Below are 14,858 nucleotides of genomic sequence, written 5' to 3'. Positions count from 1 at the left end.
CTGCAAATCTCATGATTTGACAACCAGATTACCATTCCTGATTGAATGCAGCCTAAAACTTTTATTCTCATCTTTTATCTTCTCACTTATTATTCAACACAATTATCCTGCAGGCCTATTCTAGGCCCTAGGAACACAAGGAAGGTTTGTGTTTTCATAAAGCTTACGAATAGTAAATATTTGTAAGGGACACTTAAATTATTTAATTTCATATTTACTCTCTTTAATCCTTTGAACAGCCCTGCCAGGTAACGATATAACTCCATTACTCTGGTCCTCCAAGAAGCTCTCCCTCTCCTATTCTCAGAATATTTAAAACTTCCTATAAGTGGACTGTGTTAAATGTCACCAGAACCTTTCATATTAGTAAATCAGCTCAGTGTGCACCTGGTTATTACCTCACCTGGCCTTTCTCCCAGCCTTCTGTTTGCCTGTTCCCAAGCTGGGCTTTCTTCTGAAACTTCCCTTTGGTTATCTGACTTTGGGCCAAATGTATGTGCTCTCGCTCATAGACGCTTCTGGTGCTCCACTGCTATTCCTGCTTCTCCTTGCCTTGAGATCTTTCTTTCTCTCACCCTGCAAATGTCAGCCTCCTTCTCCCCCTTAGAGGCACTGTTTACCTCTTTCACTGCTTACTTTCTCCTTTTATTTTATTTTATTTAAAAAAGAATTTAATCTTTATTTTTGAGAGAGAGAGTGTGTGAGCTGGGAAGGGACAGAGAGAGAGGGAGACACAGAATCCAAAGCAGGCTCCAGGCTCTGAGCCAACAGCAGAGTCCAATGTGGGGCTCGAACTCACAGACTGCGAGATCATGACCTGAGCCAAAGTTGGATGCTCGACCGACTGAACCACCCCGGCACCCCTTACTTTCTCCTTTTAAAAATGAAATAAAAATCTTAGAAAATACACCTCCTTTTATGAAACCTGTCATTTTAAGAATAGCATAAGTTGCAATCAAATACAGCTGTAACACAAATGACTCCTACATTGGCAGCTGCTGGTGGAAACACTTGTTCAGTGTTTGTTTTGTTTTTTTTGTTTTTTTTGTAGTTGTTTAATTCTACAGTTGATAACCAGATTAGCCAAGGTGGTGTTACTTAGGGTTTTCCAGTTAGTCATGAAAATAGTCTGCATGTATCAAATCAAGCATTAATGTGGGATTTCTTAATGTGGTTCTTGCCCTGCATGATCTAACTGTCCAATAATGGCGTCATTTCTTCATTTGCTTAACAAATATTTATTGTTACTTTAATAAGGGAAGCACTGTACTTCCCAAGGAAAGTGAATAGAGGATCTGTTGACTAAAATTTATAGACTTCTCTTCCCCAATCTGCCAGTGTTCATCTTTTAAATTATTTTGGAGATGCTTATGCTACTATTCTTATTTTTTTAACATGGATTTTATATTTCAGAAATACACTAAATAATGTGAAAATCGATCCCCAGCATAGTACATAAATCTATATAAAGTATAATGAAGGAGATCTTTAAGTGATTTTGATAAGAGTGATTGATTATGGACCATGATTGTAGCCTAATGACTTGTGACATTAACTTAATAGGAGTCTTTTTTTTTCAGTGTTGAAAAGGAGCATGTGCGCGTGCGCGCGCGCGCGCGTGTGTGTGTGTGTGTGTGTGTGTGTGTGTGAGAGAGAGAGAGAGAGAGAGAGAGAGAGAGAGAGAGATTGGGCTTGTTGCAGGCAGGTTGATGAGTGTCAAGGAGAATTACTTATTTTGAACTAAACTCAACAAAATTTTGATTAGAGATTTTATTCTGCTATCTGGCCTTTTGGGAGACTGTATAGAAGGGACTGTATACTGTGAGGGACTATAAATTAACTGCTTGAAACCTGGAGTAAAAGAAAAAAAAGGATCTGAGTTCCAGTTCTATTTTTGCATACTATGAAGAAACAGTGAGATGGAGGTGATGTAGATAAAGCTTTTAACACTGTTTCCAGTGCGTAGTAAGCACCTTTTAGGTGTTTATTATTACTTGTTATAGTTACTACTGTTTTGTTAGTATTTCAGCTCTTAGGTCATGTGGCCTTTGACCTTTTAATTTGATGGGGAGAAGTAAGAGATAAAACTGGCTCTTTAATAATTCCAGAAAGACTAGTAATTGAGCTTTCTAAGAATGGAAGTACTGTATTCAAAATTGTCCTGAAGTGGTGATAGTAATTAGCACTAATAAGTATTTTTTTAATGGTTTATAAAACAAAAGTAAAACAAGGCCTGCCTGCATCTGAATGATCACAGGATATGCTTTTTCTGTTACAGTTTCTTTAAAATAACACCATATTTAAAATTTTCCTGAAAAAAGTTAACACCCATTTTTTTTAAGTCTCTAGGACTTTGAAGCTCTTACTTTGCTCTCAGTCCAGCCCACAACCTCTGTGTGTACTTTGCTGTTCAGCCTTGCAAACCAAATATTTCCACATTATGTTATTTTGTGCAAACCCAGATAAACCAAGACTTTGAAGGCATGTTGAGGTCCCTGATGTTTAATTAAGTGCATTGTTCAGTGGTGAAATGGAGTTGCAAATTGTTTCAACACTTCATGAGATAATGTTAGATGAATTTATTTATGTTAGGTAAAGAACCTGCCAACCTATTTTAAACTATTCGGGTTTATTAAAGTATTTTAAGACTTAGTTCTTTAAAAATATGTTATATTTTCAGTGCCTAGATTAACGTTTTGAGTCTTAAATCATAAGATACCCCCTTTTAATTAAAACCCTTGAAGTTGACATTTTAAGTACATAATAGGAAGGTTAAGTTTTTATATGAGTTCTTTATTTTTAAAAAGTTAATTCACTGTTTTCCTTTCTATATTTAAGAGATGAAATACTTTGAGGATAAAAACGGCATGACCCTCTGTGGATGACAGCATTGGCTTTTAGAGCTGTTGCACTAGAATTGAAAGGAAAGTATGCCACCTGAACCTGAATCAGAATGCAGTGCCTGCAAATAAATTCAAGTGTAAGAGTATGACAGGAATAAGTTACCACTTATAAAGACACACTTACCTAAACAAACTGAAACCCCAAGGAATTTTCAAATTGTGAAGTAATGGGAACAATCATTTAATGTGGGAGGAAGGAGCTAGTACATGCCTCCCTCCTTGAATGTCTCATAAGATCAAATTATGGAGAGCAATGATTGAAACAGGGAAGACAATTTAGTGGCAGCATAACAGATAGATTACCATTTAACAGAGGCCAAACCCCTGAGAACTGATTCCGGTAAGGATAGGGCTAGGATTAGAACACAAAGGTTTTCAGAAACAGGCTGCTACTTGATTCCCCCCCCCCCCCCCCAAGGGGTAGTACATGCCTAGTTCTAACCCTTTGTAAACATCCCTACACCTGTCTTCAATCATTTTTTTCTCTTAGTCACTTCGAGACTTCTTCTGTGCTCGGAGGAGTCATTTCCACCCAGTCTTTTTGCCTCACCTCTTTTTTTTTTTTTTTTTTTAAGGTTTATTTTTGAAGGAGAGAGAGACTGAGTGTGAACAGGGGAAGGGCAGAGAGAGAGCGAGACACAGAAACCAAAGCAGGCTCCGGGCTCTAGGCTCTGAGCTGTCAGCACAGAGCCTGACATGGGACTTGAACTCAAGAGCCATGAAATCATGACCTGAGCCGAAGTTGGATGCTCAACCGACTGAGCCACTCAAGTGCCCCTTGCCTCACCTCTGAAAAGCATGAGCAGTCCTGCTCTAGTTTACCCTCAAGTGCACACACTGGGGTTAATATTTACTTCATAGCATCATGCAATCAGCTGTCATAATACCAGTCCCCTGCTCCATTTTAGTACTGCAGTTAATGAGTTATAGGTAAGCATTTGTTTAATGCTGGTCTTCCACTGTAGTAAGTCTGGTCTTTACTGCAGCATTCCCAACCTCTAACCCGGCGCCTGGCAGAGATAGGCACCCAGTAAACACTTGCTGAGTGATTGCCAGCCAGAGGCTTCTACTAAAATCTGGTCATGGCACAGCTGCATGCTGTCAGATGCAGATGTGAGAGAATGTGGATAAAGCTGGAGAGATAAGCAGGGACTAGATCCCAGAGGGACATGAACTCCTATGAAGGAGCTGGTGCTTTGTCCAAGAGCAGTTGAGAGGCTACTGAAGGAATAGAAGTCCAAGTCCATCTTTGGGTGGACACCCCCCTTCTAGACTTCTAGCTAGTACTTTCTTCCTGGTTCATAGAAAGTATATTTGGCTCATGAAAAGCAAAGTAACATTGTATGTATGATTTATGGTACATATACAGTAAGTTTCTAAAGATATTTGTAGAGTACTTTTCTTACGCTTCATAAAATAATCATTTTGGGGTGCTTGAGTGGCTCAGTGGGTTAAGCATCTGACTTTTGATCTCAGCTCAGGTCTTTTTTTGTTTTTTATTTTAGAGCATGCAAGTTGGGGAGAAGGGCAGAGGGAGAGGAATCTTAAGCAGATTCCGTGCCCAGTGCGGAGCCTGACACAGGCAGGGCTTGATCCCATGACCCTGGAATCATGACCTGAGCCAAAATCATGAGTCAGATGCTCAACTGACTGAGCCACCCACGTACCCCTCAACTCAGGTCTTGATCCCAGTGTCATGAGTTCAAGCTCCACATTGGGCTCTATGCTCCATGCTGGGATTTATAAATAACTGGTAGAATTTAAATATGTGTGTTTGAACACAGGAATTACTATATCGAATTCAGGAATCACGGTAAAATCAAAACCTGTAATATTTATAACTTTTCCACTTAAAAAAGCAACTGGTATATATCTAAATTCCTCTGAGTAATTAGGTGTTATATACCTAAAACAGGCAGAAGCAAATAGATAACTGCAAGAAATAAAATAATAAGAATTTTATAAAAATAGGTACTTTTTATACTGTGAGTTGTGTTTTTAAAGATATCTTAAATGAAAATTATTTTTAGTTCCTGCTCTATTAAACAAGAGTATTTAAAGTCATGTTTATAGCTTTTCCCAAAAGTGGTATTTTGAGTTATATTTTAATTTAGATGGAGGTCTGCATTCTATACCAGTGTTGTCAAAGAGAAGTTTCTTTGATGGCGGAAATGTTCTATATCTTGCTGTCTAATAAAGCAATCATTAGACCTTAGTGTCAACATATTATCTTTCTGTTTATCTTTATCTTTTATCGAGTGAATAGAATTTTGAATTAATCACTTGATTAGTTTAATGCCATATAATTAAGATAGTTCGTTTTTACAGGTAGATTTTTTTCCCCAGAAATTTAAAGCTGGTTAGTTTCTTTGGTTTTAGTAGTTAAGACTTGACTATACAGTGTAAAATTAGAAGCAAATTGTAGAATTATGAGATGGTTTATATGTTTAGCCTATGTTCAGGTTTCTGCATTATTGTCATACACATTCAGTGTGTTTTTGAAGTATTATATTAAGACTTAGTACATCTTCTGAGGTTACTTTTTAATATATTAAGTATTCTTGAGTAAGAAGAATTGTAGAAATAACTCTTCAGGTTTCCCTCTAATAAATAAGTTTGTTGACAATGCCTTCTTTTTTTCAGATTGCAAATAGAAGAATCTTCCAAACCTGTAAGGCTATCACAGCAACTGGACAAAGTGGTGACAACTAATTATAAGCCTGTTGCTAATCATCAATACAATGTAAGTGTTCATGTCTATCTTCATTCTGTTATATCTTTGTTCTTAAGTTTTGTAGACTCTTAGGTTTTAAAAGGACATTAGCAGTCATGTACCTGCTATTAGGTGCTTGAGTTATCTAGACTGAGGAAAGAATATGACAGTTTGGCAAACATGGAGAAGATGTTCACTGTGTATCCTAAGTTAAACAATGAGAAGAAGGCAACCACTGTTCAAAATACTCTTGATAAATTTTTCAAAGAAATAAAACACTTCATTTTTCAGTGTTTCCAATGTTTTAAATTACAGTGTACTTAATATTAGTTTGATTTTTCCCACTTTTCTATACCTTTATGGGACTTTTTAATGTATCGAGAAGAAATTTTAAGTTTGCAACAATGGTAATTGCTCCCATTGATTATTAAGATTACTTTGCATAGTTTCCGGGAGCCTGGGTGGTTCAGTTGGTTAAGCGTCCAACTCTCAACTTGAGCTCAGATCATAATCTTGTGGTTTGTGGGTTCAAGCCCCACATCAGGCTCTGTGCTGGCAGTGCGGAGCCTGCTTGGGATTCTGTCTCCCTCTCTCTCTGCCCCTCCCCTGCTTCTTCTCTCTCTCTCTCTCTCTCTCAAATAAAAATAAACTTAAAAAAATTTTTTTTAAAAAAGATTGCATAGTTTCAACTTTTATGGGCATTTTTATGGTCTCACACTACATGGAAAGTGAGGACTGCCTGTATATGTTTTTAAACCATTTATATTGAAGTATATCTTGTGTATACTATATATATCATGTTATGTTATGCTATGCTATGCTATGCTATGCTGTGCTATGCTATATACACACATGTAATATGCATATCGTGTACCAGGCACTGTTCTGAGTGCTTCGTAATAACGCATTCGGTCTTCATACCTGCCCTAGAAAGTAATTACTGCTATTGTCCTCATTTTAGTTGAAGTAACTAATACAAGCTGAGAGGTTAGCTTACTTGAGGTCACACAAGTCACTAATTAACCAGTTCAGGTGTTGAACCCAGGTAGTCTGGTTTGGGAGCCATGCTGTTAAATGTTGTTGCAGGTCATTAACAATACTAAAAGGGCTAAGGATTTAGGGTCTTGAAATACTGGAGATGTAAGGGAAAATATAATGATTTTCTGAAAATACAGTAAAGCCCAAGTTAAGGGCAGTAATACTTAACAGTTGATATCTTGTGTCCTACTTTGTTGCTTAACATTTGTCTAGATATACAGTATTTAGGAAGAAAGAATCCCTTTTTAAGACTGGCCTTAAGTATACAGATTTAGGTGTCACAGATTAGTATCTGTCAAACCATTACTTTATGATATTTGAGTTATTTTACATGAGAGGTAGCAAATGCCTACAGAGCCAACTAGGCATCTTCAGTGAGCAGAATGCTGAAATTGAAGGTGAAATGGTAGGGACTGTGATGAACTGGAGTGCACATGCCTCTTCTTAAAGACATTCAGACTTTAAAAATTGCTACACTATGTGGATTAAGTAAAGCAAGTCAAAGTTCATTTGCATCCAGCCAGGCTTTCATTTCACAGCCTCTGGTTATGCTTTAGGGGAAACGTAAATTAAAAGAAGAGAACAGGCTGAATCAGTGTCTGATAATCCAAGAGGGATATTTTATGTTGTCTCTTGATTGAGACACGTAAATAAAAGTCTACTTTTCTGGCTTCTTCTTTATCACAGTAAGGACAACAAAAGACCATACTTTCCATAAGCTATAAGGAGATCTAACCTTTCTGGAGAGAAGTTTGATAATTTGTGTAAAAGGATATATTGTGTATAAAGGATATATCCTTTGACCCAGCAGTCTTGTATCTAAGGATATATCATAGAAACCCAAAGCTAGATATACAGTAGTGTTTCTCTCTATTGTTTAAGACAGGCAAAGGTTGGAAACCAGTGTCCAATCTTAAGATTAAATACTTTAACAGTTGTTATTTTTGGACGGTAGGAGCTAGAATGATTTTATTCTAATTTTCTTCTGTATAAAGTCTTTTTGAATTGTTGGAATCATCATAATGAGTGTGAATTGATTGAATTGTTACAGTGGGCAGTAAAGCTTTTCATTGGAATAAAGGAAAGTAAAAAAGCTAGGAAGGAGTGTTAGTACCTAGCCATGATGATCTCCTACCAAAAGAAAAATCAGTCAGAGCTGGCACTTTGCTAGTGTCAAAGTTCATATTCTTAGCAGCATTGGCACTATATCCACCTGGTAGGTATAGAAGACATATTCCTAATTTCATGTTTTTAGGATGTTTTTTTATTATTTTCTTTTTAGTACAAGTATGAATACATTGTATTCTGAACTTCTTATTGGGACATAATGATAAAAAACATCTACCTTAAGACTTTTTAACATTAAGTGGCAGTTCATGGTGTCAACCTTCATTAAGGTTGTCATAGCATTGGTGAGTCATTGTACTAATGTAGTTATAGTAATGAGCCATATAGTAATCTTTGGAAAGATGTTGTTCATATAAAAATAAAGATTGACTATAATCTATCACATTGCATTATTTGAATATTTAGTAATTCTTTTCCCCCATGGGAGTATATCAGATTGAATGGAGGCACCTATGTAGATTTTAAAAACATCCTCAGTATTATAGTATAAGATCAGCTATAGGAGTATAAAGCTTTTGTCGGGCACCTGGGTGGCTCAGTCAGTAAAGCGTCTGACTCTTGCTTTTTGGCTCAGGTCATGATCTCACCATTTGTGAGATTGAGCCCCTAATGGGGCTCTGTGCTAACAGCTCAGAGGCTGCTTGGGATTCTCTGTCCCTCTCTCGCTGCCCTTCTCCCCTGCTTGTGCTCTGTCTCTCAAAATAAATAAATAAACTTGAAAGAGTGTAAAGCTTTTGTTATTTTTATTAGAAGGAGACTTTGACTTTTTAGAAGATTGAGAAACATTAACATAATTCAACAAGAATGACTTAGAGGGTATATAATCAAGACATTCAATAAAAATTTTAAATTCAGTATAATGTTGAAATGTTTTCAAACATTTCAAGCATAGTGAACTACATAAACATGAAGTCTGGTATTTCATTGTAACAGTTGAGGATCTTTGAATAAAATTTTAAAGATAAATGTAAGGAAAAAATTTTCTACAAAACTTAAAAAGAGGTTGGAAAATGACATAGATATTTTTAAAACTATATTACTGCATTTGATCAGAAAGAACCCACTTTGCATTTACCCCTGGAACCTTTTCCACCCACCTATGGCACATAGATAAATTTACAAATACAGTTGACTTTTGAACAGTGTGGGGATTAGGGGCACTGACTTTTCTCCCCACCTCACCCTCCACACTCAAATCCATGTATAACTTTTGACTCCCCAAAAACTCAACCTACTGTTTATTGGAAGCCTTCCTGATCATATAAACAGTCAATTAACACATATTTTGAATGTTATATGTATTATACACTATATTCTTACAATAAAGTAAGCTAGACAAAGGAAAATGTTATTATGAAAATAGTTTCTCTTTTATAAGGAAGAGAAATACATTTACAGTATTGTATTTATTGAAAACATCCATGTAGTCCGAACCTGGTCAACTGTATGTAGAACACATATGTAATCATTTTTTTTTTTAATATAATTTATTGTCAAGTTGGCTAACATACAGTATTATACAGTGTGCTCTCAGTTTTGGGGGTAGATTCCCATCATTTCCAAATATTTGAGCTCCCACTTTGTACATGGAGCTATTCTAAGCATTAAATTCAAATTTATTTCTTTAGTTCACAAACTATCTGGGATATAATACCTACCATACTTGCCATTCAGGAAGCATTTACTGAGCCAAAAAGAATATATGATTAGAGTTATAATTTAAAATGTTCCTTCCTTGAAAGACTTGGCCCTGAGAACTCTTGCCTTACCTGTAAGGTATGACTTGTTAGGTTTCACTATAAGTGGTTTCTTGTACCTTACATCTTCATTACATTTCTGAAACTTGAAACCAGTTCATGTGGGTCAACATTTTTCAAAGTTTTGAAACACCAATTTTGTGAGAGTCTTCTGGGGGGAAAAAAAAGAGTTGTGTAAAATGATTCTGTGTTAAAAGAACTTGTAGATTCTGATTATGTAATCCTCTTCAAAATGGACACTGTAATATATTAAAATTAGGGACCTTGGAATTGGTTTAAGTCTATATTTTGTATGCATTTGAACATTAAATTTATCTTCCCCCATCCTCTGAAGTGTTTGTAAAAGCAAACTTTGGGAAATAATGGCTTGTCAAAGTAGGATTTACGGGAGGGCCCATTGAGTGAGGGGAGAAATATTGGAGCTTGTATTTATCTTGTTTTTCATGTAATAAAGGAAAGAAATTGAGCTTTAGAAATACTGTGGATTGACCCTTGCACCCTCACACAGTCCCCGTGCTAGTCATTTTTCAGCAGAAGAGTAGGAATTTTATAACACTGATGGTTTGACAGTGGTACTTCCAAGCACCTCACATTTTCATTTGCTTTCAGCTTCTTAGGGTTGGTGCTAAATTCAGAGGTTTATATTATAGTACCTATTATTAGTTAAACTCAGTCTTAAAAAATGAACAAATGCTTTTAAAGTTACCTGTAAAGATAATATACTAATAAAGCACGTATATGTGAACAAGAAAGTGGAAAAACTGATGCTTCTATCTAAAATGACCTCTTTATCAGTCACTGTGTGAGGTAGAAACAATGATGATGTAATCTGACGTGACAAGAACTTGGCCCTGGAATTCCAAAAAGGAAATTAGCAGTATCATTTTAAATGTGACTTGTCATCCCTGTCTTCAGTGATGATTCAGTTAGTGTCTATCACGGAAACAAAAACAACTCCAGATATTCCAGCAGGAAGGGATTTAACGTGGGGAATTGGTTACAGATGGTTTACCAAGACAACGTGGAAGGGCTGGAGTTGGAAAAGGGGGAGGGGCGTCGATTACCAGAGACGAGGAAGCTGCTGCTGCTGGAGGTGTACAAAACGCACACAAAAAAGCAAAAATCTCCCCTCCTCCTCCTTTCATTCTCCCATTGGCAGGCCCCCAGCTGGAAACCAGCTGGCAGGGGACTCTTGGAAGTGTAACCTGTAGGTCCCCTGCTGCCACCACCCCTGAGGCCTGGGGCTGAAGGCTTGTTGAAGATAGCTGACATAGTGATCCTTACCTTTGCGTGTATATTGGACCTTAAGTTGTATTAGCTATTGCTGGTACAAAGCTACTATTTAAAAGAAAAAACAAGTATAATTTGGAATTCACCTAAAAACAAGCATCCAGAATGTGAAGACTGAATAGTATATTTTCAGAACAAAACCAAAATGTATTTAAAATTTTGAAAGCTTACTCTTAAAATAATGCTTGTTTTTATTTCATGTCCTTAAGTTTTATTTGTGTATGCTTTAAAATATCCATGCATACTGATATAATAGTACATTTTACAATTTACAGATTGACATACATAGAATGAGTTGATAGGTTAGATTCCTTCCAGCTCCCTCCATCTCTGCAAGTAAGGATGCTTCTGTATGTGGTTTCGTTGGCTTTGTGGACATCATCTAGCATGTGTAAATTTCACAGCCTTCTCACATGTAGTCTACACTTTTCGGCCCTTTCTCATAAGGACTTCTGTCTTCTGTTGTCTAGATAATAGTTCTTAGTGCTAACTGTACACTAGAATCCCCTGGGAAGCTTTTTAAAAAGAAAAATACCTCCAGAGATTGATTTTAATTGATCTATGGTGGAGGCCAACTATCTTAAAATTTTTCAGGTTTCCTTGGTAATTGTAGCATGCAGCCACCAACTCAAAGAGACAGGAACTTCATAGTTTTGTCTGCCATCTATCCTGTTGGGGGTAGGGCCAAAAATAATACCTGAGAGGAGACCAGGAAGTCTCTTTCCAGCAAACCTAAGGTTTTTAAAAAGAATTAATATTTTCTTGTCTTTATCATCCTCTCTGGCCCCAGCTTCAAAAAATATTTTTCTTTCCCTTCTTTTTCTCGGTGACAACTCTTGGTCAGAAAGTGATAGAAAATTAGAAAAACTTAACTAGAGAATCATTGTTGGAGGGACTTGAATGATTACATAAGATTTTGCGGTCAATCCCCAGGAACTAGGAAGAAAATTTATTTTTATGCACATTCTGTTTCCTTCAGTGTGGCAACTAACTATGTTACGGTTGTTGGGTTTGTTTTTGTTGTAGTGGTTTTGGTTTTTTAGTTTTATGTATAAATTTGGAATTTCGCTAAATGAATAATAGATAATTGTAGGACCGTATCATAAAGGCTTATCAGCAATTTGCCTAGTATTAGTATAAGTATGCTACATGCTCTGTCCATTTGAATTTGCATACCAAGAACTCACAGACTCTAAAGAATTAATTTCCTCCCAAGAGATAAAAACACACTCTGCAAAAATAGAAGCATTAGGGGTGAGGAGGATCTTTGTAAGAATTTAAATGCAAACCATGATATTCAAGGCTGTCATGCTCACTTCAAAAGTTAAAAGCTTCCACAAAGACTGCCTTGACAAAGCAATCAAAGTATTTCTGCAAACAACAATCTAGAAATTTACAGACATCTGTATTATAGTATTTTAATTGGCAGTGGGTGGCTTTTATAATTGTTGTCAGTGATTAAGGTTTCAGTAATGATGGTTGAGTATCTCTATACCATACCACAATGGATTTTCTACACGTGGTTGCATTTTAGTCTTGAATAATTTATTTTCTGTTAAAGAAAAATTGTGTATAATAGATTTGTTTGGATTATAAAATGTTCAATTGGAGACTAAGTTTAAAGTCCTTTATGAATTGACATTTATTTCCATGCAGCTGGTTGTGCATTGATCTATGGCCACTGGAGCAGATATAATATCGGTAATTAAAATGCACATAATAGGGGCGCCTGGGTGGCGCAGTCGGTTAAGCGGCCGACTTCAGCCAGGTCACGATCTCACGGACCATGAGTTCGAGCCCCGCGTCAGGCTCTGGGCTGATGGCTCAGAGCCTGGAGCCTGTTTCCGATTCTGGGTCTCCCTCTCTCTCTGCCCCTCCCCCGTTCAAGCTTTGTCTCTCTCTGTCCCAAAAATAAATAAACGTTGAAAAAACAAAAAAAAAAAATTAAAAAAAAAAATGCACATAATAGCCATTTCTGGTCCAGTAACTATCCTACCAGTATATTGTGGTGGCTGCTAACAAGTTAGATATGCGACTGTTTTGAGTGTCACCATTTTCTTACAGTGCCGGTGTGCCAGTATGAAACAAAATGCCCAAAGAGAAAAGAGCTAAAAAGAGAAGAAATAACATTATGTTAACATTATAGTCTTCTCCTTAATAGACTAGTTCATATCATTTGTCGTTTATTTGTAGAATTAACTGTATCTGTACAACATACAACATTGTGAGTACTACAATATTAAGATTGCCATTTCTGTGCTGTTCAGTTTTAAAAAGAAAAGTTACCTCAGGACCTTAGTTTTGTCCTGGGTATAAGGTTAGTCATTAATAACTTAATGACCATGGAAATCATTTCAGTCCCTTTTTATAATTTTACATACATCCACTGGAACTACGTGCTACCACAGAGTAACATTTAGATTATAAGCCTGTCCTGGAAATTACCAAGCAGAGATTTAACTAATGCTATAGTACAAAAATTTTGTTTTAAAACAGTCTTTTTCTATAAGTTATCCCACAGTACAGACCCTGAGGACATTAAAGGCATGTTCTGTTTTGCTTTTTGTGTTTAAATAAATTAAATTTCTGTTATTTTAGTTTCTCTGATAAGGATTAATATTGCCAATTTGTTGCTGTTATTATTTTATATGCCTGGGTTCTCAGATTGCAATTTTAAGTGTTTTTATTTCACTAAAGATCGGTTGCACTGCTCATAGATACTGAGCCATCAATAGACACCATTAACACAGCACATTTCTAGTCTCTTTTCCCCCAGATCTAAAGTAGGAAAGCACCAGCGCTGAATATAGTAATTTTGAGGTTGAAGCATGTAAATCAAGATTTTCAAAACGATCTATGTAGAATTTGGTACTTTTCTCACTACTCATTAACATTGAACCACAACTTAATTTGACCCTTACTCTGATTCTAGTATTGATTTTAAAGTTCTTTTCCAACTTACTCTAAATTCTTACCTTTGATTCAGGCTCTCTTGGATCTGTCATGTGGCTCTGGGGTTGGAACAACTTTGATGACAAACATGTACGAGGTTTTTCTCTCTGCTACCAATTAGAGTATGTGCCCTCTCTGAAGTGGACCATCTTGCTTTATCAGCAGGTTTCTTTTATAGCTCTTCCTCAATTTTTGATGGGGTTTCAGTCCAAACTGAAAATGCGTTTAATATGCCTAACCTACCAACACCATAGTGTAGGCTAGCCTACCTTAAATGTGGTAAGAACACTCGCATTAGCCTCCCTGCATTTGGGCAGAATCCTCTACTGCCAAATCATAATGAACTGTTGACCATCTCGTGTAATGTATTGAGTACCGTACTGTGGCTGTGAGGGTAGGGATTCTTCACTCTGGTGATGGCGTGGCTGACCTGGAGCTCCAGCTGGCTGCCGCCACGCAGCACCGTGAGAGAGGATTGCACAGCATGTTGCTAGCCCTGGAAAGGATCCAAATTCAAAACTCCACTTAGAGTGTCTACTGCATGCATATTGCTTTCACACCATCATTAAGTTGAAAAATAAGTCAAACCATCGTTAAGTTGGGGATTGTCTGTATTTGAAAACATTTTTCCTGTTAATCTTCCTCGCTTCTCCAGGCATTTCACACAAGGAAGAGTCTCCTAAGGGTGGAAGCTGAATGTACCATCGCTTATTTTTAAAGTCTCCTGAATTTAACTCTTCCACCTTCTCGGCATAAATTAAAGCTGGGACAGGAGGGCACACAGAATATCATGCAACTGTGGCTGCACGCAGAGAGTACCGAAGCCAACACTGGACCTTCACTCAGTCCTCACTTCCTTGGTAGTATTTTTCTTGAGGACCTGTGGCCTCCAGCTAAATGAAATCCCACATCCCACTCAAGCCTATGAGAAGGCAGTAGGCTTTCCTCACCCTTTCTTAATCTGATTATGTCTCCCTTTATTTTTCTAGATCCAAGTTAAGTTTTTTTTATCCCACGCTTGACTAGAGTAAAGGATTATAACAACTTCATCTCCTAGTCCAGACTTTTTTTTTTTTA

The 14,858-nt window shown here is 36.9% G+C and overlaps 1 protein-coding gene across 1 annotated transcript in view; it reads left to right on the top strand.

The window, feature by feature from the left end:
- Positions 1-14,858, top strand: part of GTF2F2 (general transcription factor IIF subunit 2) — a 154,029-nt gene that overhangs the window by 120,452 nt on the left and 18,719 nt on the right. The window contains exon 6 of the mRNA XM_043579108.1: positions 5,547-5,646. Within this exon, the coding sequence (XP_043435043.1) occupies positions 5,547-5,646 (100 nt within the window). The remainder of the gene's footprint in view (positions 1-5,546; positions 5,647-14,858) is intronic.

This window comes from Prionailurus bengalensis, chromosome A1 (assembly GCF_016509475.1).
Source record: "Prionailurus bengalensis isolate Pbe53 chromosome A1, Fcat_Pben_1.1_paternal_pri, whole genome shotgun sequence".
NCBI lineage: Eukaryota > Metazoa > Chordata > Mammalia > Carnivora > Felidae > Prionailurus > Prionailurus bengalensis.
This window is presented reverse-complemented; position numbering and strand designations above follow the sequence as displayed.